At 48.8% G+C, this 25,362-nt stretch overlaps 1 protein-coding gene across 2 annotated transcripts; it reads right to left on the bottom strand.

The window, feature by feature from the left end:
* Window positions 1-3,001: 3,001 nt before the first annotated feature.
* MYL3 (myosin light chain 3) lies at window positions 3,002-25,124 on the bottom strand. Of its 2 annotated transcripts, none has more exons than XM_038755951.1 (7): window positions 24,886-25,124; window positions 16,717-16,744; window positions 13,499-13,648; window positions 12,029-12,202; window positions 7,883-7,960; window positions 4,977-5,021; window positions 3,002-3,139 (listed from the first exon to the last, which is right to left on the bottom strand). In XM_038755951.1, the coding sequence occupies exons 1-6, from the start codon at window positions 25,024-25,026 to the stop codon at window positions 4,993-4,995; spliced, it is 600 nt and encodes a 199-aa protein (XP_038611879.1). In that variant the 5' UTR covers window positions 25,027-25,124; the 3' UTR covers window positions 3,002-3,139; window positions 4,977-4,992. The 2 variants fall into 2 exon arrangements, with proteins under 2 accessions (XP_038611879.1, XP_038611880.1); XM_038755952.1 differs by lacking the exon at window positions 3,002-3,139 and adding an exon at window positions 3,151-3,276.
* Between the last annotated feature and the right edge of the window lie 238 nt (window positions 25,125-25,362).

The following is a 25,362-nucleotide window of genomic DNA, read 5'->3' on the forward strand; positions in this document are numbered from 1 at the left end:
GGCAGACCAACCCTCGCACCCGGAGCCAAGCGGGGAGGGCCGAGGACGCCGCCGAGGGTCGCCGGGGTCACGGCCCCAGCCCCACCGGGCGGGCCGGCCTAGGGGACCGGGTGGCTCCATGGTTTCCAGGGAATTCCGCCCTCCGGCCCACCGGGAATGGCGGAGGGACCCCCATTCCCGCCCCTTCCGAATGCCAGTCGGATTCCTGGCTGTGCCCTTGCATGGCAGTGCCAGGAGATTCCCAGAAGGATGAGTCAGCGATGCCGGAAACCCGGGGAAAGTCTCCAGGCCCGGGGTTTGGACGGGCCCTGCCCGGCCCCAAAACCGAGGCCTCTCTCCTCCCTTTCTCCCTTCCCTGGACCCCATCTCCTCCCGCCACATTCATTCATTGGTATTTACTGAGCGCTTCCTATGTGCAGGGCACTGGACTAAGCGCTCGGGGAGTCTAAAAGCGGCCCCTACCCGACAACGGGCTCGCGGTCAAGAAGCGGGAGACGGGCGGCGGAAGAAAACATGTGGACGGGTGTCAAGTCGTCACAATAAATAGAAATAAAGCTAGATGAGCGTCGTTAACCGGATCCGTGCCAGGCCCGCGAATGTCATATTTCCATATTTCATAGTTTCACATTTCGATAGTCATTCGATCAATCAACCGTGTTTATCGTGTGCGCAGGGCACTGTGCTAAGCGCTTGGAAAGTCCAATTCGGCAACAGGGGTAGGGGCCGTCTCTATATGTTGCCAACTTGGACTTTGCAAGCGCTTAGTACAGTGCTCTGCACTCAGTAAGCGCTCAATAAATACGATTGAATGAATGAATGTTGGGGAGGGACCGACTCTGTGGCTGAATTGCACTTTCCACGCGCTTAGTCCAGTGCTCTGCACACAGTAAGCGCTCAATAAATACGATTGAATGAATGAATGAATGAATGTTGGGGAGGGACCGACTCTTATCTGCGGCTGAATTGCACTTTCCACGCGCTTAGTACAGTGCTCTGCACACAGTAAGCGCTCAATAAATACGACTGAATGAATGAATGAATAATTGTTGGGGAGGGACCGACTCTGTGGCTGAATTGCACTTTCCACGCGCTTAGTCCAGTGCTCTGCACACGGTAAGCGCTCAATAAATACGATTGAATGAATGAATGAATGATTGTTGGGGAGGGACCGACTCTATCTGTGGCTGAATTGCACTTTCCACGCGCTTATTACAGTGCTCTGCACACAGTAAGCGCTCAATAAATACAATTGAATGAATGAATGAATGTTGGGGAGGGACCGACTCTTCTCTGCGGCTGAATTGCACTTTCCACGCGCTTAGTCCAGTGCTCTGCACACAGTAAGCGCTCAATAAATACGATTGAATGAATGAATGAATGAATGCTGGGGAGGGACCGACTCTTCTCTGCGGCTGAATTGCACTTTCCACGCGCTTAGTCCAGTGCTCTGCACACAGTAAGCGCTCAATAAATACGACTGAATGAATGAATGAATGAATGTTGGGGAGGGACCGACTCTTATCTGCGGCTGAATTGCACTTTCCACGCGCTTAGTACAGTGCTCAGCACACAGTAAGCGCTCAATAAATACGATTAAATGAATGAATGAGAGAGACAATCCCTACCCAACGACGGGCTCACGGTCTAGAAGGGGGAGACGGACAACAAAACGAAACATGTGGACGGGTGTCAAGTCATCAGAGAAACAGCGTGGCTCAGTGGAAAGAGCCCGGGCTTTGGAGTCAGAGGTCATGGGTTCAAATCCCGCCTCTGCCACTTGTCAGCTGGGTGACTTTGGGCAAGTCGCTTCACTTCTCTGGGCCTCAGTTCCCTCATCTGTCAAATGGGGATGAAGACCGGGAGCCCCCCGTGGGACAACCTGATCACCCTGCAACCACCCCAGCGCTTAGAACAGTGCTTTGCACATTGTAAGCGCTTAATCAATGCCATCATAAAAAACAAGCGCTGTTCTAAGCGCTGGGGGAGAGACAAGGTCATCAGGTTGTCCCACATGGGGCTCACGGTCTTCACCCCCGTTTTCCAGATGAGGTCACTGAGGCCCAGAGAATGATCATAATGATGGCATTTATTAAGCGCTTACTATGTGCAAAGCACTGTTCTAAGCGCTGGAAGTGAAGAGAGGAAGAAAAGTGAAGAGGAAATAAATAAATAAATAAATAAATAAATAAAGGCATGTATTAAGCGCTTACTATGTGCAAAGCACTGTTCTAAGCACTGGGGAGGTTACAAGGTGATCAGGTTGTCCCATGAGGGGGGCTCACAGTCTTTATCCCCATTTGACAGATGAGGGAACTGAGGCTCAGAGAATAATAATAAATTTGTTAAGCGTTTACTATGTGCCAAGCACTATTCTAAGCACTGGGGTAGATACAAGGTAATCAGGTTGTCCCACGTGGGGCTCCCAGTCTTCATCCCCATTTTCCAGAGGAGGGAACTGAGGCCCGGAGAAGTGAAGCAACTCGCCCAAAGTCACCCAGTTGACAACCGGCAGAGCTGGGATTTGAACCCACGACCTCGGACTCCAAAGCCCGGGCTCTTTCCGCTGAGCCGCGCGGCTTCCCTGTAATAATGGCATTTCTTAAGCGCTTACTATGTGCAAAGCACTGTTCTAAGGGCTGGAAGTGAAGAGAAGAGAGGAAGAGAAGTGAAGAGGAAGAGAAGTGACTGGCCCACAGTCCCACAGCTGATAAGCGGCGGCGCCGGGATTTGAACCCATGACCTCTGACTCCCAATCAATCAATCGTATTTATTGAGCGCTTACTGTGTGCAGAGCACTGTACTAAGCGCTTGGGAAGTCCAAGTTGGCAACATATAGAGACGGTCCCCACCCAACAGCGGGCTCACGCCCGCGGTCTTCCCACTGAGCCACGCTGGAGTAGGCGCCCAAGAAATCCGATTGGAAATCCGATCGAACGGACGAGGCCTTTAATGAGGGAAGGAGGGATCCCGGGAGGGCTCCAGGAGCCCCCCCATCCCTCTCTCCCAGGAAAACCGCCTCCCCCGACCCCCGCTTCCCCCATCCCAAGATTTCCGGACGGTCGGGAATCTCCTCGTTCCCAGGCTGGAACAGGAAGCTGCGCCCCCCCGCCCCGTGGGGTCCGGACGCGGACTGGACTTCCTAGAAGAGAAGCAAGGAGGTGGTGGTGTGCACAGTGTTTGGCACAAGGGGGAGAGGAGTCTGACTTGGATCCCTCCCGCTGTAGTGGAGGCCCCGTTCCCCCTGCGCCAGTCCTGGCGGGCGAAGGGCAGACAGGACTTGGAAAAAAGTGGGAGAAGGTTTTGTGTTGGGGGGGTCTTCCCCAGCCACCCTCTTCCTTGCCCCCCATCCCATGGGAAGCAGCAATGCCTCATGGGAGCCGCACGGCCTGGTGGGTAGAGCCCGGGCCTGAGCCGGGTTCAAATCCCACCTCCGCCACTCGTCGGCTGGGTGACCTTGGCCAAGTCAATCAATCAATCAATCAATCAATCATATTTATTGAGCGCTTACTATGTGCAGAGCACTGTACTAAGCACTTGGGAAGTACAAATTGGCAACACATACAGTCCCTACCCAACAGTGGGCTCACAGTCTAAAGTCACTTCACGCGGGCCTCCATTCCCTCGCCCGTCAAACGGGGATTGAGAGCGGGAGCCCCACGCGGGACGGGGACCGCATCGTATCCTCCCCGGCGCTTAGTACAGTGCCGGGCTTGGGAGTCGGAGGTCATCATCAATCGTATTTATTGAGCGCTTCCTGTGTGCAGAGCACCGTACTAAGCGCTTGGGAAGTCCAAGTTGGCGACATATAGAGACGGTCCCTACCCAACAGTGGGTCACCTTGTAACCTTCCCAGCGCTTAGTCCATCATCATCATCATCATCATCAATCGTATTTATTGAGCGCTTACTGTGTGCAGAGCACTGTACTAAGCGCTTGGGAAGTACAAGTTGGCAACATATAGAGACAGTCCCTACCCAACAGTGGGCTCACAGGCTAAAAGGGGGAGACAGAGAACAAAACCAAACATACTAACAAAATAAAATAAATAGAATAGATATGTACAAATAAAATAAATAAATAAATAGAGTAAATAAATATGTACAAACATATATGCATAGTCCAGTGCTCTGCATACAGTAAGCGCTCAGTAAATAATAATAATAATAATAATAATAATAATAATAATAATAATGGCATTTATTAAGCGCTTACTATGTGCAAAGCACTGTTCTAAGCGCTGATTGAATGAATCCGAAAGAATGAATGAATGAATGAATGAATGAATGGGTTCAAATCCCGGCCCCGCTGGTGGGTAGGGACCGTCTCTCGATGTCTCTATACGTTGCCAATTTGTACTTCCCAAGCGCTTAGTACAGTGCTCTGCACATAGTAAGCGCTCAATAAATACAATTGATGATGATGATGTTGCCAACTTGGACTTCCCAAGTGCTTAGTCCAGTGCTCTGCACACAGGAATCAATCAATCAATCAATCGTATTTATTGAGCGCTTACTATGTGCAGAGCACTGTACTAAGCGCTTGGGAAGTACAAATTGGCAACACATAGAGACAGTCCCTACCCACCAGTGGGCTCACAGTCTAAAAGGGGGTGACAGAGAACAGAACCAAACATACCAACAAAATTAAATAAATAGGATAGAAATGTACAAGTAAAATAAATAAATAAATAAATAAATAGATAGAGTAATAAATATGTACAGGAAGCGCTCAATAAATACGATTGAACGACTGAATGAATCTATAAAACGGGGATGAAGACCGGGAGCCCCCCGTGATGACCTTGTAGCCTCCCCAGCGCTTAGGACAGTGCTTGGCACATAGTAAGCGCCTAACAGATACCAACGTTATTATTATTATTAACGGTTAGCACAACTATTATCAGGAGGAAGGTTAGTGCCTGGGCCCGGAGAGGCCTCCCGAATCCCGGGGTGGAAGAGGCCGGGCCGCAAACTCACCTGAATCCCTCCGGCTTTAGTTGGACATAATGTATTTCACGAACGCTGGCAGGGGGGAGAGAGAGGGGCAGGGGTAATTCATTCATTCATTATTATTACTAATAATAATAACAATAATGGCATTTAAGTGCTTACTATGTGCAAAGCACTGTTCTAAGCGCTGGGGAGGTGACGAGGTGATCGGGTTGTCCCCCGGGGGGCTTACAGTCTTCATCCCCATTTTCCAGATGAGGGAACCGTTGTTGTCTGCCTCCCCACCCTAATAATCATAATAATGGCATTTATTAAGCGCTTACTATGTGCAAAGCACTGTTCTAAGCGCTGGGGAAGTTACAAGGTGATCGGGTTGTCTCCCGGGGGGCTCCCAGTCTTCACCCCCATTTTACAGCTGAGGTCACTGAGGCCCAGAGAAGTGAAGCGGCTTGCCCAAAGTCACCCAGCTGACAGGTGGCAGGGCCGGGATTTGAACCCATGACCTCTGACGCCAAAGCCCGGGCTCTTTCCACTGAGCCACGCTGCTTCTCTTCAATTCATTCAATCGGATTTGTTGAGCGCTTCCTGTGGGCAGAGCACTGTACTAAGCGCTCGGGAAGGACAAGTTGGCATCAGCAACCCCAACCCGGGTGGGTTCCGTTACGGGGCAAAGTGTGGCTCAGTGGAAAGAGCCCGGGCTTGGGAGTCAGAGGTCGTGGGTTCTAATCCCGACTCCGCCAACTGTCGGCTGTGTGGGACTTTGGGCGAGTCACTTCACTTCTCTGGGCCTCAGTTCCCTCATCTGTAAGATGGGGATAATAATAATAATAATGGCATTTATTAAGCACTTACTATGTGCCAAGCACCGTTCTAAGCGCTGGGGAGGTTACAAGGTGATCAGGTTGTCCCACGGGGGGGCTCACAGTCTTCATCCCCATTTTACAGATGAGGTCACTGAGGCACGGAGAGTTTAAGTGGATGAAGGGGATGAAGACTGTGAGCCACATGTGGGACAAACCTTATCAGCTTGTAACCTCCCCAGCGCTTAGAACAGTGCTTGGCACATAGTAAGCGCTTAACAAATGCCATCATCATTATTATTATTATTATTATTAAAGCGGGGTGCAGAGCCCAGAGTTTTGGGGGTTCGGTCTGACAGCTCAGTCAGGGAAGCAGCATGGCTCAGTGGAAAGAGCCTGGGCTTTGGAGTAAGAGGTCATGGGTTCGAATTCCAGCTCCGCGAACTGTCAGCTGGGTGACTTTGGGCAAGTCACTTCACTTCTCTGGGCCTCAGTTCCCTCATCTGGAAAATGGGGATGAAGACTGTGAGCCCCCCGTGGGACAACCTGATCACCTTGTAACCTCCCCAGCGCTTAGAACAGTGCTTTGCACATAGTAAGCGCTTAATAAATGCCATCAAAAAAAAAAGAGACATGTGCAGGCAAGGCGGGGATGAGGGAAGTTGGGAAGCAGAGAAGCAGCGTGGCCCACTGGAAAAGAGCCCGGGCTTTGGAGTCCGAGGTCACGGGTTCAAATCCCAGCTCCACCAATTGTCAGCTGGGTGACTTTGGGCAAGTCACTTCACTTCTCTGGGCCTCAGTTCCCTCATCTGGAAAATGCGATGAAGACTGGGAGCCCCCCGTGGGACCACCTGATCACTTTGTAACCCCCCCAGCGCTGAGAACAATGCTTGGCACATAGTAAGCGCTTTATAGAAAAAAAAGTTGGGGAAGGGGTGAGGTCATGGGTTCAAATCCCGGCTCCGCCACTTGTCAGCTGGGTGACTTTGGGCAAGTCGCTTCACTTCTCGGCGCCTCGGTTCCCTCATCTGTAAGCCCCACGTGGGACAACCTTGGAACCTCCCCAGCGCTCAGAACAGTGCCTTGCATGTAGTAAGCGCCTAATAAATGCCATTCGACTCATTCGGCGGGATTGATAGAGCGCTTACTGCGTGTGGAGCACTGCGCTAAGCGATTGGGAGAGCCCGAAAGGACAATAAGAGGACAATCCCTGCCCAGGAAGAGCTTCCAGTCCTCCAGTTCCTCCCCCGCAGCGCTCAGCGCAGGGCTCCGCGCCGACTGTCTAGACTGGACGCCCGTTGGGGGTAGGGGACGTGTCCGTCGTATTGGTCTACCATCCACGGTGGGCGACGGATGGCTCCTCTCCCGCTCCATCCAGGAGGCCCGTGGTGGACGGGGGCTGCGTTGGGCCCAGCATTGGGCACAGAGTGAGCACCATCGGGGGGACGGCGTATCAATCGTCATCAATCGTATCGATAAATACGATTGATTGATTGACTCACGGTACCTCGCTCTCGCCTGTCCCGCCATCGACCCCCGGCCCACGTCCTCCCCCGGGCCTGGAATGCCCCCAATCCCTCTGCCCATCCGCCAAGCTCGCTCTCTTCCTCCCTTCAAGGCCCTGCTGAGAGCTCACCTCCTCCAGGAGGCCTTCCCACACTCAGCCCCTTCCTTCCTCTCCCCCTCGTCCCCCTCTCCATCCCCCCCATCTTACCTCCTTCCCTTCCCCACAGCACCTGTATATATGTATATATGTTTGTACATATTTTTTACTCTATTTATTCTTTTAGACTGTGAGCCCACTGTAGGGTAGGGACTGTCTCTATGTGATGCCAATTTGTACTTCCCAAGCGCTTAGTACAGTGCTCTGCACATAGTAAGCGCTCAATAAATACGATTGATTCATTTTATTTGTACATATCTATTCTATTTATTTTATTTTGTTAGTATGTTTGGTTTTGTTCTCTGTCTCCCCCTTTTAGACTGTGAGCCCACTGTTGGGAAGGGACTGTCTCTACATGTTGCCAATTTGTACTTCCCAAGCGCTTAGTACAGTGCTCTGCACATAGTAAGCGCTCAATAAATATGATTGATGATGATGATGATGACTGGGGAGGGGGTCCGGGGGCTCACCCTCGTAGTTGACACAGCCGTTGACGTCCTCCTGTCCGGCCATCAGCTTCTCCACTTCGTCCTCCGTCAGCCGCTCCCCTGGAAGGATGGGGAGGACGGGGGTCAACTTGGGGGTCACCTCGGGGCGGGGGGGGGGGGGGAGGTCAGCCTTTTCATTCATTCATTCATTCAATCGTATTTATTGAGCGCCTCCTGTGTGCAGAGCACCGGACTAAGCGCTTGGGGAGGACGTCCAGAGACGACAGCGGGCTCACAGTCCGTAGGGACCGTCTCTATGGGTTGCCAACTTGTCCTTCCCAAGCGCTCAGTCCGGCGCTCTGCACACAGGAAGCGCCCAATAAATACGATTGATTGATTGATTGATTGATAGAAGGGCAGAGGGCGGGGCTCAGCGGGCTTCGGAGTCAGGGGTCGCGGGTTCAAATCCCGGCTCCGCCAACTGTCGGCTGGGTGACTTTGGGCAAGTCGCTTCACTTCTCTGGGCCTCAGTGACCTCATCTGGAAAATGGGGATTAAGACTGTGAGCCCCCCGTGGGACAGCCTGATCACCTTGTAACCTCCCCAGCGCTTAGTACAGTGCTTTGCACACAGTAAGTGCTTAACAAATACCATTATTATTATTATTATTATTATTCAAATCCCGGCTCCGCCAACTGTCGGCTGTGTGACTTTGGGCAAGTCACTTCTCTGGGCCTCAGTTCCCTCATCTGGGAAATGGGGATGAAGACTGTGAGCCCCACGGGGGACAACCCGATCACCTTGTAACCGCCTCTGCGCTTAGAAGCGCAGTAACTTCCCCCTTTTAGACTGTGAGCCCACTGTTGGGTAGAGACTGTCTCTATATGTTGCCAACTTGTACTTCCCAAGCGCTTAGTACAGTGCTCTGCACACAGTAAGCGCTCAATAAGATTGATTGATTGATTGATTAGAACGGTGCTTTGCAGCGAAGTGACTCGCCCAAGGTCACACCGCAGACGAGTGGCGGAGCTGGGATTAGAACCAGATTGCGATCATCATTATTATTATTATTATTAGGAGTCGGTGGTCGTGGGTTCTAATCCCAGCTCCGCCGCTCGTCTACGGTGTGACCTTGGGTGAGTCATTTCACTTCTCTGGGCCTCAGTTCCCTCATCTGTCAAATGGGGATGAAGACTGGGCGCCCCCCGTGGGACAACCTGATCACCTTGTATCCTCCCCAGCGCTTAGAACAGTGCTTGGCACATAGTAAGCGCTTAATAAATGCAATAAAAATAATTGGCAGAGCCAGGATTCGAACCCACAACTTCTGACTCCAAAGCCCAGGCTCTTTCCACTGAGCCCCGCTGCTTCTCTAAGCTCTGGGCAAATAATAATAATAATAATAATAATGGCATTTGTTAAGCGCTTACTATGTGCGAAGCACTGTTCTAAGCGCTGGTGGGGGGAATACAAGGTGATCAGGTTGTCCCACATAGGGCTCACAGCTTTAATCCCCATTTTACAGATTCATTCATTCATTCCATCGTATTTATTGAGCGCTTCCTGTGCGCAGAGCACTGTACTAAGCGCTTGGGAAGTCCAAGTTGGCAACATACAGAGACCGTCCCTACCCAACAGCGGGCTCACAGATCAATCAATCAATCAATCAATCAATCGTATTTATTGAGCGCTTCCTGTGTGCCGAGCACTGTACTAAGCGCTTGGAAAGTCCAAGTTGGCAACCTACAGAGACGGTCCCTACCCAACAGCGGGCTCACAGATCAATCAATCAATCGTATTTATTGAGCGCTTCCTGTGTGCAGAGCACTGTACTAAGCGCTTGGGAAGTCCAAGATGGCAACCTATAGAGACGGTCCCTACCCAACAGCGGGCTCACAGATCAATCAATCAATCGTATTTATTGAGCGCTTCCTGTGTGCAGAGCACTGGACTAAGCGCTTGGGAAGTCCAAGATGGCAACCTATAGAGACGGTCCCTACCCAACAGCGGGCTCACAGATCAATCAATCAATCAATCAATCAATCGTATTTATTGAGCGCTTCCTGTGTGCAGAGCACTGGACTAAGCGCTTGGGAAGTCCAAGTTGGCAACCTACAGAGACGGTCCCTACCCAACAGCGGGCTCACAGATCAATCAATCAATCAATCAATCGTATTTATTGAGCGCTTCCTGTGTGCAGAGCACTGGACTAAGCGCTTGGGGAGTCCAAGTTGGCAACCTATAGAGATGGTCCCTACCCAACAGCGGGCTCACAGATCAATCAATCAATCAATCAATCGTATTTATTGAGCGCTTCTTGTGTGCAGAGCACTGTACTAAGCGCTTGGGAAGTCCAAGTTGGCAACATACAGAGACGGTCCCTACCCAACAGCGGGCTCACAGATCAATCAATCAATCGTATTTATTGAGCGCTTCCTGTGTGCAGAGCACTGTACTAAGCGCTTGGGAAGTCCAAGTTGGCAACCTATAGAGACGGTCCCTACCCAACAGCGGGCTCACAGATCAATCAATCAATCAATCAATCGTATTTATTGAGCGCTTCCTGTGGGCAGAGCACTGTACTAAGCGCTTGGGAAGTCCAAGATGGCAACCTATAGAGACGGTCCCTACCCAACAGCGGGCTCACAGATGAGGTAACTGAGGCCCAGAGAGGTTAAGTGACTTGCCCAAAGTCACACAAACACCACCCTCCTTCCTGGGGCAGTCCCTGCTACCCGCCACCCGCCAGAGACCGGCCTCTCGTTCATTCAGTCTTTTAGACTGTGAGCCCCATGTTGGGTAGGGACTGTCTCTATATGTTGCCAATTTGTCCTTCCCAAGCGCTTAGTACAGTGCCCTGCACACAGTAAGCGCTCAATAAATACGATTGATGATGATGATGATTCAGTCGTATTTATTGAGCGCTTACCGTGTGAGACTGTGAGCCCGCTGTTGGGTAGGGACCGTCTCTATGCGTTGCCGACTTGGACTTCCCAAGCGCTTAGTCCAGTGCTCTGCACACAGTAAGCGCTCAATAAATACGATTGATTGATTGATTGATTGATTGCAGAGCACTGGACTCTCAACGAGAGGTCAGACGGGCCTCACTCCGTCTCCTTTTCCCCCCCTCGGCCTGATTTCGACTGGCCCGTGGCCTGGTTTTCCCGTCCCAGCTGCTCCATCTCCCAGGGGAGAAGCAGCGTGGCTCAGTGGCAAGAGCCCGGGCTTTGGAGTCCGAGGTCACGGGTTCAAATCCCGACTCTGCCACTGGTCGGCTGTGTGACTTTGGGCAAGTCGCTTCACTTCTCTGGGCCTCAGTTCCCTCGTCTGTAAAATGGGGATTAAAACTGTGAACCCCCCGTGGGACAACCTGATCACCTTGTGACCTCCCCAGCGCTTAGAACAGTGCTTTGCACATAGTAAGCGCCTAACAAATACCATGATTATTATTATTTGGAGTCAGAGGTCATGGGGTCAAATCCCGGCTCTGCCACTGTCGGCTGTGTGACTTTGGACAAGTCGCTTCACTTCTCTGGGCCTCAGTTCCCTCATCTGGAAAATGGGGATTAAAACTGTGAACCCCCCGTGGGACAGCCTGATCACCTTGTAACCTCCCCAGCGCTTAGAACAGTGCTTTGCACATAGTAAGCGCCTAACAAATACCATGATGATTATTATTATTATTTGGAGTCAGAGGTCACGGGGTCAAATCCCGGCTCTGTCAGTTGTCGGCTGTGTGACTTTGGGCCAGTCGCTTCACTTCTCTGGGCCTCAGTTCCCTCATCTGTAAAATGTGGATGAAAACTGTGAACCCCCCCTGGGACAACCTGATCACCTTGTAACCCCCCCAGCTCTTAGAACGGTGCTTTGCACATAGTAAGCGCCTAACAAATACCATGATTATTATTATTTGGAGTCAGAGGTCATGGGTTCAAATCCCGGCTCTGCCACTGGTCGGCTGTGTGACTTTGGGCCAGTCGCTTCACTTCTCTGGGCCTCAGTTCCCTCATCTGGAAAATGGGGATGAAAACTGTGAACCCCCAGTGGGACAACCTGATCACCTTGTGACCTCCCCAGCGCTTAGAACGGTGCTTTGCACATGGTAAGCACTTAATAAATGCCATTATTATTATTATTATTATAGACTAGACGGCCTAGGTTTCCCCCGGCGGTGGCGGGGCGACTCACCCAGGGTGGAGAGCACGTGGCGGAGCTCGGCGCCCATGACGGTGCCGTTGCCCTCCTTGTCGAAGACGCGCAGCCCCTCCACGAAGTCCTCGTAGGTGCCCCTGTCCTTGCCGGTGGACACGTGCTGCAGCAGGGGCAGGAAGGTCTCGAAGTCCATCATCTTCGAGTTCAGCTCTGGGACGATAATAATAATCAATCAATCAATCAATCAATCGTATTTATTGAGCGCTTACTATGTGCAGAGCACTGTACTAAGCGCTTGGGAAGTACAAATCGGCATCACATAGAGACAGTCCCTACCCAACAGTGGGCTCACAGTCTAAAAGGGGGAGACAGAGAACAGAACCAAACATACCAACAAAATAAATAAGTAGGATAGAAATGTACAAGTAAAATAAATAAATAAATAGAGTAATAAATATGTAGAGTAATAAATAATAATAATAATGACGGCATTTATTAAGCGCTTACGATGTGCCAAGCGCTGCGGAGGTTACAAGGTGATCAGGTTTTCCCTTCAAGGCCCTACTGAGAGCTCACCTCCTCCAGGAGGCCTTCCCAGACTGAGCCCCTTCCTTCCTCTCCCCCTCTCCATCCCCCCATCTCACCTCCTTCCCTTCCCCACTGCACCTGTATTTATGTATATATGTTTGTACAGATTTATTACTCTATTTATTTATTTAACTTGTACATATCTATTCTATTTTATTTTGTAGTATGTTTGGTTTTGTCACCCCCTTTTAGACTGCGAGCCCACTGTTGGGTAGGGACTGTCTCTATATATTGCCAATGTGTACTTCCCCAGCGCTTAGTCCAGTGCTCTGCACACAGTCAGCGCTCCATAAATACGACTGATGACGTTCAGGTTGTCCCCTGTGGGGCTCCCAGCCTTCACCCCCATTTTCCAGATGAGGTCACCGAGGGCCAGAGAAGTGAAGCGGCTTGCCCAAATTGGCAGAGCTGGGATTTGAACCCATGACCTCCAACTCCATTTCTACATATTTATTACTCTATTTATTTATTTTACTTGTACCTATCCTATTTTATTTTGTAGTATGTCTGGTTTTGTCTCCCCCTTTTAGACTGCGAGCCCACTGTTGGGTAGGGACTGTCTCTATATATTGCCAATTTGTACTTCCCCAGCGCTTAGTCCAGTGCTCTGCACACAGTCAGCGCTCCATAAATACGATTGATGATGCTCAGGTTGTCCCCCGTGGGGCTCCCAGTCTTCACCCCCATTTTCCAGATGAGGTCACCGAGGGCCAGAGAAGTGAAGCGGCTTGCCCAAATTGGCAGAGCTGGGATTTGAACCCATGACCTCCGACTCCAAAGCCTGGGCTCTCGCCACTGAGCCACGCTGCTTCTCCGATGCCAACGCCGCCTCCAGGAAGGCCGCCCTCCTCCCCCTGGCCCGGGATGGGGCCCAGTCCGCCCCCCGTCCTTCCCGCCGGACCCTCCTCCGCTCCCCACCGTCGGGTTTGGGGCGGCCCAGCACCCTGTGGACCTCGGCCTGGGTGGGATTGTGGCCCAGGGCGCGCATCACATCCCCGCACTGGCCGTAGCTGATCTTCATCTCGCACTTGGGCGTCCGGTCGAACAGGGAGAAGGCTTCCTTGAACTCTGCGGGCACAGACGGGGCGGGTGGGCATTCAATCAATCAATCAATCAATCCATCCATCAATCAATCAATCGTATTTATTGAGCGCTTACTGTGTGCACAGCATTCCTTCCTCTCCCCCTCGTCCCCATCTCCATCCCCCCCATCTTACCTCCTTCGCTTCCCCACAGCACCTGGATATATGGATATATGTTTGTACAGATTTATTACTCTATTTATTTATTTTACTTGTACATATCTATCCTATTTATTTTATTTTGTTAGTATGTTTGGTTTTGTTCTCTGTCTTCCCCTTTTAGACTGTGAGCCCACTGTTGGGTAGGGACCGTGTCTAGATGTTGCCAATTTGTACTTCCCAAGCACTTAGTACAGTGCTCTGCACATAGTAAGCGCTCAATAAATACGATTGATGATGATGATGATGATCCCCCCCATCTTACCTCCTTCCCTTCCCCACAGCACCTGGATATATGGATATATGTTTGTACATATTTATTATGCTATTTATTTATTTTACTTGTACATATCTATCCTATTTATTTTATTTTGTTAGGATGTTTGGTTTTGTTCTCTGTCTCCCCCTTTTAGACTGTGAGCCCACTGTTGGGTAGGGACCGTCTCTATAGGTTGCCAATTTGTACTTCCCAAGCGCTTAGTCCAGTGCTCTGCACATAGTAAGCGCTCAATAAATATGACTGATGATGATGATGATGATCCCCCCCATCTTACCTCTTTCCCTTCCCCACAGCACCTGGATATATGGATATATGTTTGTACAGATTTATTACTCTATTTATTTATTTATTTATTTTACCTGTACATATCTATCCTATTTATTTTATTTTGTTAGTATGTTTGGTTTTGTTCTCTGTCTCCCCCTTTTAGACTGTGAGCCAACTGTTGGGTAGGGACTGTCTCTCTATGTTGCCAACTTGTACTTCCCAAGCACTTAGTACAGTGCTCTGCACACAGTAAGCGCTCAATAAATACGACTGATTGAATAATGATGGCATTTAATGAGAGCAGTCGTATTTATTGAGCGCTTACTGTGTGCAGAGCACCGGACTGAGCGCTTGGGAAGTACAAGTTGGCAACATCTAGAGACGGTCCCAACCCAACAGTGGGCTCACAGTCTAGAAGGGGGAGAGCAGTTGTATTTATTGAGCGATTACTGTGTGCAAAGCACTGGACTAAGCGCTTGGGAAGTACAATTTGGCAACATAGAGAGACAGTCCCTACCCGACAGCGGGCTCACGGTCTAGAAGGGGGAGACGGTCGACAAAACACAACATGTGGACGGGTGTCAAGTCGTCAGAACAAATAGAAGTAAAGCTAGACGCACAAGCTAGAGAAGCAGCGTGGCTCGGTGGAAAGAGCCCGGGCTTTGGAGTCCGAGGTCATGGGTTCAAATCCCGGCTCCGCCAATTGTCAGCTGGGTGACTTTGGGCGAGTCACTTCACTTCTCTGTGCCTCAGTTTCCTCATCTGTAAAATGGGGATTAAGACTGTGAGCCCCACATGGGACAACCTGATCATCTTGTATCCCCCCAGTGCTTAGAACAGTGCTTTGCACATAGTAAGCACTTAACAAATACCATTATTATTATTATGGGTTCAAATCCCGGCTCCGCCAATTGTCAGCTGGGTGACTTTGGGCGAGTCACTTCACTTCTCTGGGCCTCAGTGACCTCATCTGGAAAATGGGGATGAAGACTGTGAGCCCCAAGTGGGACAACCTGATCACCTTATATATAATGGCATTTATTAAGCGCTTACTATGTGCAAAGCACTGTTCTAAGCACCGGGGAGGTTACAAGGTGATCAGGTTGTCCCACGGGGGGCTCACAGTCTTCATCCCCATTTGACAGATGAGGGAACTGAGGCCCAGAGAAGTGAAGTGACTTGCCCAAAGTCACCCAGCTGGGATTTGAACCCATGACTCCAAAGCCCGGGCTCTTTCCATTCATTCATTCATTCAATCGTGTTTATTGAGCGCTTACTGTGTGCAGAGCACTGTACTAAGCGCTTGGGAAGTCCAAGTTGGCAACATGTAGAGACAGTCCCTACCCAACAGCGGGGTCACAGGCTAAAAGGGAGAGACAGAGAACAAAACCAAACATACTAACAAAATAAAATAGGTAGAATAAATATGTACAAGTAAAATAAACAAATAAAAAGGGTAGTAAATACATAAAAACATATATACATATATATCACTATATATATAATGGCATTTATTAGGCGCTTACTATGTGCAAAGCACTGTTCTAAGCGCTAGGGAGGTTACAAGGTGATCAGGTTGTCCCACGGGGGGCTCAGCTGTCAAATGGGGATGAAGAGTGGGAGCCACACATGGGACAACCTGATCATCTTGTATCTACCCCCAGCACTCAGTACAGTGCCTGGCACATAGTAAGCGCCTAACTAATTCCATAAAGAAAGCAAAATCTGTCTGGTCGGGCCCCATCTTGTCCGCGACTGACACCCTGGTGAAATCTGCTTTGTCCGTCTGTCATTCATTCATTCGGTCGTACTTACTGAGCGCTGACTATGTGCAGAGCTCTGTACTAAGCGCCTGGGAAGTACAAATCGGCAACCGAGACGGTCCTTACCCAACCGCCGTCGGTAGGCCGAGCGGGAAGCGAGGGGGAAGCTTGGGAATTCTCAGCCGCCGCCGATTAAATCCCAATTTAATCACCTCAATGCGCGCACACGCGTACTGACGGGCGCCTCGTATGCACGCAAACACATGTGCACGTGAAGCCCACACATGGCCGTCCATGTGCGCCCGGAGGAAACGTCGAGCCGGGGTCAGGGACGGGTGGGGAAGGGGCGCTCAGCAAGGGTCGGACCGACGCCAGAGAAGGGAGGCCTTTTACATACATTTTACATACATACATTTTACATACATACATACATACATTACATCCATTTACATTTTGTTAAAAGCGCTTACTACAGTGCTCTTCTGCACATAGTAAGCGCTCAATAAATACGATTGATGATGATGAGGCCGGGGAAGGGGAGGAACACGGACACGCGTGTGGACGAGCACACGGACACGGACTCACCTTCTATCTGGTCGTGGGTGAACTCGATCTGAAACGGAACCCAGAGAGGCAGTGCCCTGACCGTCCGCATCGCTCACTACAGCCACTCAATAATAATAACGATGGCATTTATCAATCGTATTTATTGAGCGCTTACTGTGTGCAGAGCACTGTACTAAGCGCTTGGGAAGGACAGCGCTTATGAAGCGCTTACTATGTGCCGAGCACTGTTCTAAGCGCCGGGGAGGTTACAAGGCGATCAGGTTGTCCCACGGGGGGCTCACAGTCTTCATCCCCATTTTCCAGATGAGGTCACTGAGGCCCAGAGAAGTTAAGTGACTTGCCCAAAGACAGTTGGCCGAGCCAGGATTTGAACCCATGACCTCTGACTCCAAAGCCCGGGCTCTTGCCACTGAGCAACGCTGCTTCACTCAACTGACACGGGATGTACAGTGCTGTGCAGGACGCCCACTACATGCAGGGCACTATGCTGGATGCCCCCTAAATGTAACGTGGGCTTCTATTCATTCATTCAATTGTATTTATTGAGCGCTTACTGAGTGCAGAGCACTGGACTAAGCGCTTGGAAAGTACAATTCAGCAATGAGAGACCATCCCTGCCCACACAGGGCTTACGGTCTAGCGAGAAGCAGCGTGGCTCAGCGGAAAGAGGCCGGGCTTGGGAGTCAGAGGTGAAGTGACCTGCCCAAAGTCCCACAGCTGGCAATTGGCAGAGTCGGGATTCGAACCCATGACCTCTGACTCCAAAGCCCGGGCTCTTTCCACTGAGCCACGCTGCTTCTCACTCCCAAACACACACAGGTGTCAGTGGATGTATTCATTCATTTCATTCAATCGTATTTATTGAGCGCTTACTGTGCGCAGAGCACTGGACTAAGCGCTTGGGAAGTCCAAGTTGGTAACATATAGAGATGGTCCCTACCCTACAATGGGCTCACAGTCCAGAATGATGGCATTTATTAAGTAGTGCTTAATAAATGCCTTCATTATTATTATTATTATTATTTGGAGAAGCAGCGCAGCTCAGCGGAAAGAGCCCGGGCTTGGGAGTTGGAGGTCATGGGTTCAAATCCCGGCGGTGTGACTTTGGGCAAGTCAGCAGCATGGCTCTGTGGAAAGGGCCCGGGCTTTGGAGTCAGAGGTCATGGGTTCAAATCCTGACTCGGCCAACTGTCTTTGGGCAAGTCACTTCACTTCTCTGGGCCTCAGTGACCTCATCTGTAAAATGGGGATTAAAACTGTGAGCCCCCGTGGGCCCACCTGATCACCTTGTAACCTCCCCAGCGCTGAGAAAAGTGCTTTGCACATAGTAAGCGCTTAACAAATACCATCATCATTATTATTATTATTATTCGCTTCTCTGGGCCTCAGTGACCTCATCTGTCAAATGGGGATGAAGACTGCGAGCCCCACTAGGGACAACCTGATCCCCTTGTATTCATTCATTCATTCATTCAATCGTATTTATTGAGCGCTTACTGTGTGCAGAGCACTGGACTAAGCGCTTGGGAAGTACAAGTTGGCAGCGCTTAGAACGGTGCTTGGCACATAGTACCATCATTATTATCTGAATGAATGAATGAACGAATGAATGAATGAACATGCCAGGCTGGTGGCCAGATGGTCCTGGAGGCCCCTGGGTGGGGGAGGGGGCAGATGGGCAGCAGATGGGCAAGACCCTGATGGATTTATGAGGTGGGAAGGGCCCCTGCCTCCAGGTTTTGAAGCTTTTTCCGGCGCTAATCCCCCCACAATCCCCCCGAAAGTTGGGCAGGCCTCAGGTCGCCTAGAAACAGTGCAGGCCGCGGGAAACGCGTCTGCGCCTGCGCGACGCTCCGGTGGTGGTGGGGGGTGTCGGGGGGCGTGTGCGCACGCGCGACTCGGCAGACACACGCGCGCGCCTCAGGGGGGGCGGGGAGGGAGGTGGGCCAATGTGCGCATGCGCGACGCTGGTGACACCCGCCCATATGGGGGGAGGGGGCGGGGGAGAGCACGCGGCGCCGGGAGGGTTTATGTGCGCATGCGCGGCGGGTCATTATTATTATTATTATTATTATTATTATCGTTATCGTCATTATCATCATCATCAACGTCATCATTCTTACCATTATTATAATAATAATCACCGTTATTATCATTATTGTTATCATTATTATAATTATTATCATTACTGTTATTGTCGTTACTATCATCAATATGATCATCACCGTAATTATTATCTTTGTTATAGTCATCGTTATTATCATTATTATCACTATTATTATCATTATTATTATCGTTATTATGATAACCATTCTCATTATTATTATTATCACCATTATTATCATTATTATTATCACTATTATCATCATCGTTATTATGATAACCATTATCATCATTATTATTACCATTATTATCATTATTATTATCACTATTATTATTATCGCTAGTATGATAACAATTATCATTATTGTTATTGCAATAACCATTATTATCATTATTATTATCACTATTATTATCATCGTTATTATGATAACCATTATCATTATTGTTATTGCAATCACCATTATTATCATTATTATTATCACTATTATTATTATCGTTATTATGATAACCATTATCATTATCATTATTCTTATTATTATCACCATTATTATCATTATTATCATCACTATTATTATTGTTATTGTGATAACCATTATCGTTATCATTATTGTTGTTATCATCAGCATTATTATCATTATTTTTATCATTATTATAATTATCTTTATTGTTATGATTATCATTATTATGATTATTGTCTTTATTATTATCACTATTATTATCACTGTTATTGTCACTATTATTATCATTATCATTATCGTTATTATGGTTATTGTCATTGTCATTATTGTTATTATTATCATTATTATGCTTATCATCCGAATTAACAACTTTGTTATCACCATTATTATCATTATTATTATCATTATTATTATCACTATCATTATCGTTATTATGATAACCATTATCATTATCATTATTGTTATTATCAACATCATTATCATTATCATTATTATTATCACTATCATTATCATTAGTATTATCGTTATTATGATAACCATTATCATTATCATTATTGTTATTATTATCACCATTATTATCATTATTACTATCACTATCATTATCGTTATTATGATAACCATTATCATTATCATTATTGTTATTATTATCAGCATCATTATTATTATTATCACTATCATTAGTATTATCGTTATTATGATAACCATTATCATTATCAGTATTGTTATTATTATCACCATTATTATCATTATCACTATTATTATCATTATTATCGTTATTATGATAACCATTATCATTATTATTATAATGATTATCATCGTAATTATTATCTTTATTATTATTCATTCAATCGATTCAATACAATTCAATAGGATTGAAGGAATGAATGAATTTAAGGAGGAAAAGGGGGGTGACCATGGATTGGGGTCCGGGGGAGCATAATTGGAAAATTCCCAGTTGAATAATAATAATAATAATAATAATAATAACAACAATAATAATAATAACAATAACAACAACAATAATAATAAAACAATGGTGTTTATTAAGCACTTAGAACAGTGCTTTGCACATAGGAAGCGCTTAACAGTGCTCAGCACAGAACAGTGTTCAGCGCTTAGAACAGTGCTTTGCACGTAGTAAGTGCTTAATAAATGCCATCATTATTATTTATCATTATTAATAAATGTCATTGCTATGCTTAATAAATGTCATCATCATCATTATTAATAAACACTTACTATGCACATAATCTATATTGTATTATATTATATATTATATTTTATATATTATATTATATTATATTATGTCGTTATATTATATTATGTTATATTATATTAGACTATATCAGGCTATATTATTTCATATCATATCATATATTATATCATATTACATTGTATTATATTATATATTATAATATCACGTTATGCATAGTGCATATTATTATATAATAGTATTATTATATTGTTATATTATTATATTATGTATTATATTATATTTTATATTATATTTTATAGTATGGTGTGGTATAGTATATTGTATAGTACAGTATAGTACAGTATAGTATATATATTATATTATAGTACTATATTACTATTACTATTATATTATTAATATTATCATTATATTATGTATTATATATTATATTATATTTTCTATTATATTTTATATTATAGTATAGTATATTGTATAGTACAGTATAGTATATATATTATATTATATTATAGTACTATATTACTATGTGCCAAGCCCCGTTCTAAGCGCTGAATAATAATGGTATTTGTTAAGCGCTTACTATGTGCCAAGCACTGTTCTAAGCGCTGGGGGAGATACAAGGTGATCAGGTTGTCCCACGGGGGGCTCACAGTCTTCCTCCCCATTTTACAGATGAGGGAACTGAGGCCCAGAGAAGTGAAGTGACTTGCCCAAAGTCACACAGCCGATAATAATAATAATAATAATGATGATGGCATTTGTTAAGCGCTTACTATGTGCAGAGCACTGTTCTAAGCGCTGGGGAGGATACAAGGTGATCAGCTTGTCCCCCGGGGGGCTCACAGTCTTCCTCCCCATTTTCCAGATGAGGTCACTGAGGCACAGAGACGTGAAGTGACTTGCCCAAAGTCACACAGCCGGGAAGTGGCGGAGGCGGGATTCGAACCCATGACCTCTGACTCCCAAGCCCGGGCTCTTTCCACTGAGCCACGCTGATGGTATCTAAGTGCTAACTCTGTGCCAAGCACTGTTCTAAGCGCTGGGGGAGATACAAGGTGATCAGGTTGTCCCACGGGGGGCTCACAGTCTTCATCCCCATTTTCCAGAGGAGGGAACTGAGGCCCAGAGAAGTGAAGCGACTTGCCCAAAGTCACCCAGCTGACAAGGGGCGGAGGCGGAATTTGAACCCATGACCTCTGAGTCCAAAGCCCGGGCTCTTTCCCCTGAGGCACGCTGCTTCTCTGCACTTGTCTGCCGCGTGACCTTGGGAAGTCACTTTCATTCATTCTGTCATTCAATCGTATTTATTGAGCGCTTCCTGTGTGCAGAGCACTGTACTAAGCGCTTGGGAAATCCAAGTTGGCAACATATAGAGACGGTCCCTACCCAACAGCGGGCTCACAGTCACTTCTCCGTGCCTCAGTTCCCTCATCTGGAAAATGGGGATGAAGACCGTGAGCCCCACGTGGGACAACCTGCTCACCTTGTATCTCCCCAGCGCTTAGAACGGTGCTTGGCACATAGTAAGCGCTTAACAAACACAATCATCGTCATCATCATTCTCCGTGCCTCAGTGACCTCATCTGGAAAATGGGGATGAAGACGGTGAGCCCCCCGTGGGACAGCCTGATCACCTTGTATCTCCCCCAGCGCTCAGAACAGTGCTCGGCACATAGTAAGCGCTTAACAAATACCATCATTAGTCAGATCACTATTTACAAAACAACAGAATTAACGGACGCATTCCCCTGCCCATGATCGGCTGGGAGTTCTGCCCATCACCGTGCCTCAGTGGAAAGAGCCCGGGCTTTGGAGTCAGAGGTCCTGGGTTCAAATCCCGCCTCCGCCCCTTGTCAGCTGGGTGACTCTGGGAGAGTCACTTCACTTCTCTGGGCCTCAGTTCCCTCATCTGGAAAATGGGGATGAAGACTATGAGCCCCCCGTGGGACAACCTGATCACCTTGTAACCTCCCCAGCGCTTAGAACAGTGCTTGGCACATAGTAAGCGCTTAACAAATGCCATCATTATTAAACCAGCTAATCAGGTTGGACACAGTCCCTGTCCCCCATGGGACCCACTGTCAGTCGTGGGTTCAAATCCCGGCTCCGCCCCTTGTCAGCTGGGTGACTCTGGGTGAGTCACTTCACTTCTCTGGGCCTCAGTTCCCTCATCTGGAAAATGGGGATGAAGACTGGGAGCCCCCCGTGGGACAACCTGATCACCTGGTAACCTCCCCAGCGCTTAGAACAGTGCTTTGCACATAGTAAGTGCTTAATAAATGCCATTATTATTATTATTCTCAGGGCCTCAGTGACCTCACCTGTCAAATGGGGATGAAGACCGTGAGCCCCCCCGTGGGACAACCTCATCACCTTGTTCTCTCCCCACGCTTAGAACAGTGCTCGGCACATAGTAAGCGCTTACCAAATACCGTCATTATTATCCAACCCCTCCATCCTCTGGCTGTAGCGTGGACACGCTCCCCTCCCTGTGGGACAGCCTAATCACCTTGTATCTCCCTCCACACTTAGAACAGTGCTCGGCACATAGTAAGCGCTTACCAAATACCATCATTATCATCCAACCCCTCCATCCTCTGGCTGTAGCGTGGACGCTCTCCCCTCCCTGTGGGACAGCCTAATCGCCTTGTATCTCCCTCCACACTTAGAACAGTGCTCGGCACATAGTAAGCGCTTACCAAATACCATCATTATCATCCAACCCCTCCATCCTCTGGCTGTAGCGTGGACGCTCTCCCCTCCCTGTGGGACAAACTGATCACCTTGTCTCCCTCAGTGCTTAGAACAGTGCTTGGCACATAGTAAGCGCTTACCAAATACCGTCATTATTATCAAACCCCTCCATCCTCTGGCTGTAGCGTGGACGCTCTCCCCTCCCTGTGGGACAGCCTAATCGCCTTGTATCTCCCTCCACACTTAGAACAGTGCTCGGCACATAGTAAGCGCTTACCAAATACCATCATTATCATCCAACCCCTCCATCCTCTGGCTGTAGCGTGGACGCTCTCCCCTCCCTGTGGGACAAACTGATCACCTTGTCTCCCTCAGTGCTTAGAACAGTGCTTGGCACATAGTAAGCGCTTACCAAATACCGTCATTATTATCCAACCCGTCCATCCTCTGGCTGTAGCGTGGACACTCTCCCCTCCCTGTGGGACAGCCTAATCACCTTGTATCTCCCTCCACACTTAGAGCAGTGCTTGGCACATAGTAAGCGCTTACCAAATACCGTCATTATCATCCAACCCGTCCAACCTCTGGCTGTAGCGTGGACACTCTCCCCTCCCTGTGGGACAGCCTAATCACCTTGTATCTCCCTCCACACTTAGAACAGTGTTTGGCACATAGTAAGCGCTTACCAAATACCATCATTATCATCCAACCCCTCCACCCTCTGGCTGTAGTGTGGACGCTCTCCCCTCCCCGTGGGACAAACTGATCACCTTGTCTCCCCCAGTGCTTAGAACAGTGCTCGGCACATAGTAAGCACTTACCAAATACCATCATTATCATCCAACCCCTCCAACCTCTGGCTGTAGCATGGACGCTCTCCCCTCCCTGTGGGACAAACTGATCACCTTGTCTCCCCCAGTGCTTAGAACAGTGCTCTGCACATAGTAAGCGCTTACCAAATACCATCATTATCATCCAACCCCTCCATCCTCTGGCTGTAGCGTGGACGCTCTCCCCTCCCTGTGGGACAAACTGATCACCTTGTCTCCCCCAGTGTTTAGAACAGTGCTCGGACATAATAAGCGCTTACCAAATACCATCATTATCATCCAACCCCTCCATCCTCTGGCTGTAGCGTGGACACTCTCCCCTCCCCGTGGGACAAACTGATCACCTTGTATCTCCCTCCACACTTAGAGCAGTGCTTGGCACATAGTAAGCGCTTACCAAATACCATCATTATCATCCAACCCCTTCATCCTCTGGCTGTAGCGTGGACGCTCTCCCTTCCCTGAGGGACAGCCTAATCACCTTGTATCTCCCTCCACACTTAGAACAGTGCTCGGCACATAGTAAGCGCTTACCAAATACCATCATTATCATCCAACCCCTCCACCCTCTGGCTGTAGCGTGGACGCTTTCCCCTCCCTGTGGGACAAACTGATCACCTTATCTCCCCCAGTGTTTAGAACAGTGCTCGGACATAATAAGCGCTTACCAAATACCATCATTATCATCCAACCCGTCCAACCTCTGGCTGTAGTGTGGATGCTCTCCCCTCCCTGTGGGACAAACTGATCACCTTGTCTCCCCCAGTGTTTAGAGCAGTGCTTGGCCCGTAGTAAGCGCTGACCAAATACCATCATTATCATCCAACCCGTCCACCCTCTGGCTGTAGCGTGGCCGCTCTCCCGTCCCCGGCCCCTCCGCCAGACCTACCTTGATCTTCGACGGGTCGAACGCCACCTCCTTGGGGGGCTCCGGCACGGGGGCCGGGGCCGGGGCCGGGGCGGGGGCCGGGGCCGCTTTGGCGGCGGCCTTGGGGTCCTCCTTCTTCGGGTCCAGCTTCTTGGGGGGCATGGCGGCGAGCGAGAGGCCTAGGAGCGGGCGAGGCGGGCGGGCGGGCGGGCGACCGTCGAGGGTCGAGCTGTCTCGGGGCGAGGGGACGGCCGGGGACGGGGGGCGAGGGGACGGGCACCGGTCCTTTATCCCTCCGCTCACCCCCTGTGCCCGGGGTCACATGCCAGGCCTCACAATAGAAGATGGCTATAAAAGGGCAGGATCGGCCCGGCTATTTTGGAGCGGACGGATCCTGGCATTGTCACCGAGGCCCGGAGGTGGAAGGCCGAGCCGGGCCTGGACTGGAAAAGAGTCAAGCGTCCCCGGCATGCATGTCCCCCAAGCCGACGTGCGAGT

The sequence above is a fragment of the Tachyglossus aculeatus genome, chromosome 13 (assembly GCF_015852505.1).
Source record: "Tachyglossus aculeatus isolate mTacAcu1 chromosome 13, mTacAcu1.pri, whole genome shotgun sequence".
In the NCBI taxonomy this organism is placed as follows: domain Eukaryota; kingdom Metazoa; phylum Chordata; class Mammalia; order Monotremata; family Tachyglossidae; genus Tachyglossus; species Tachyglossus aculeatus.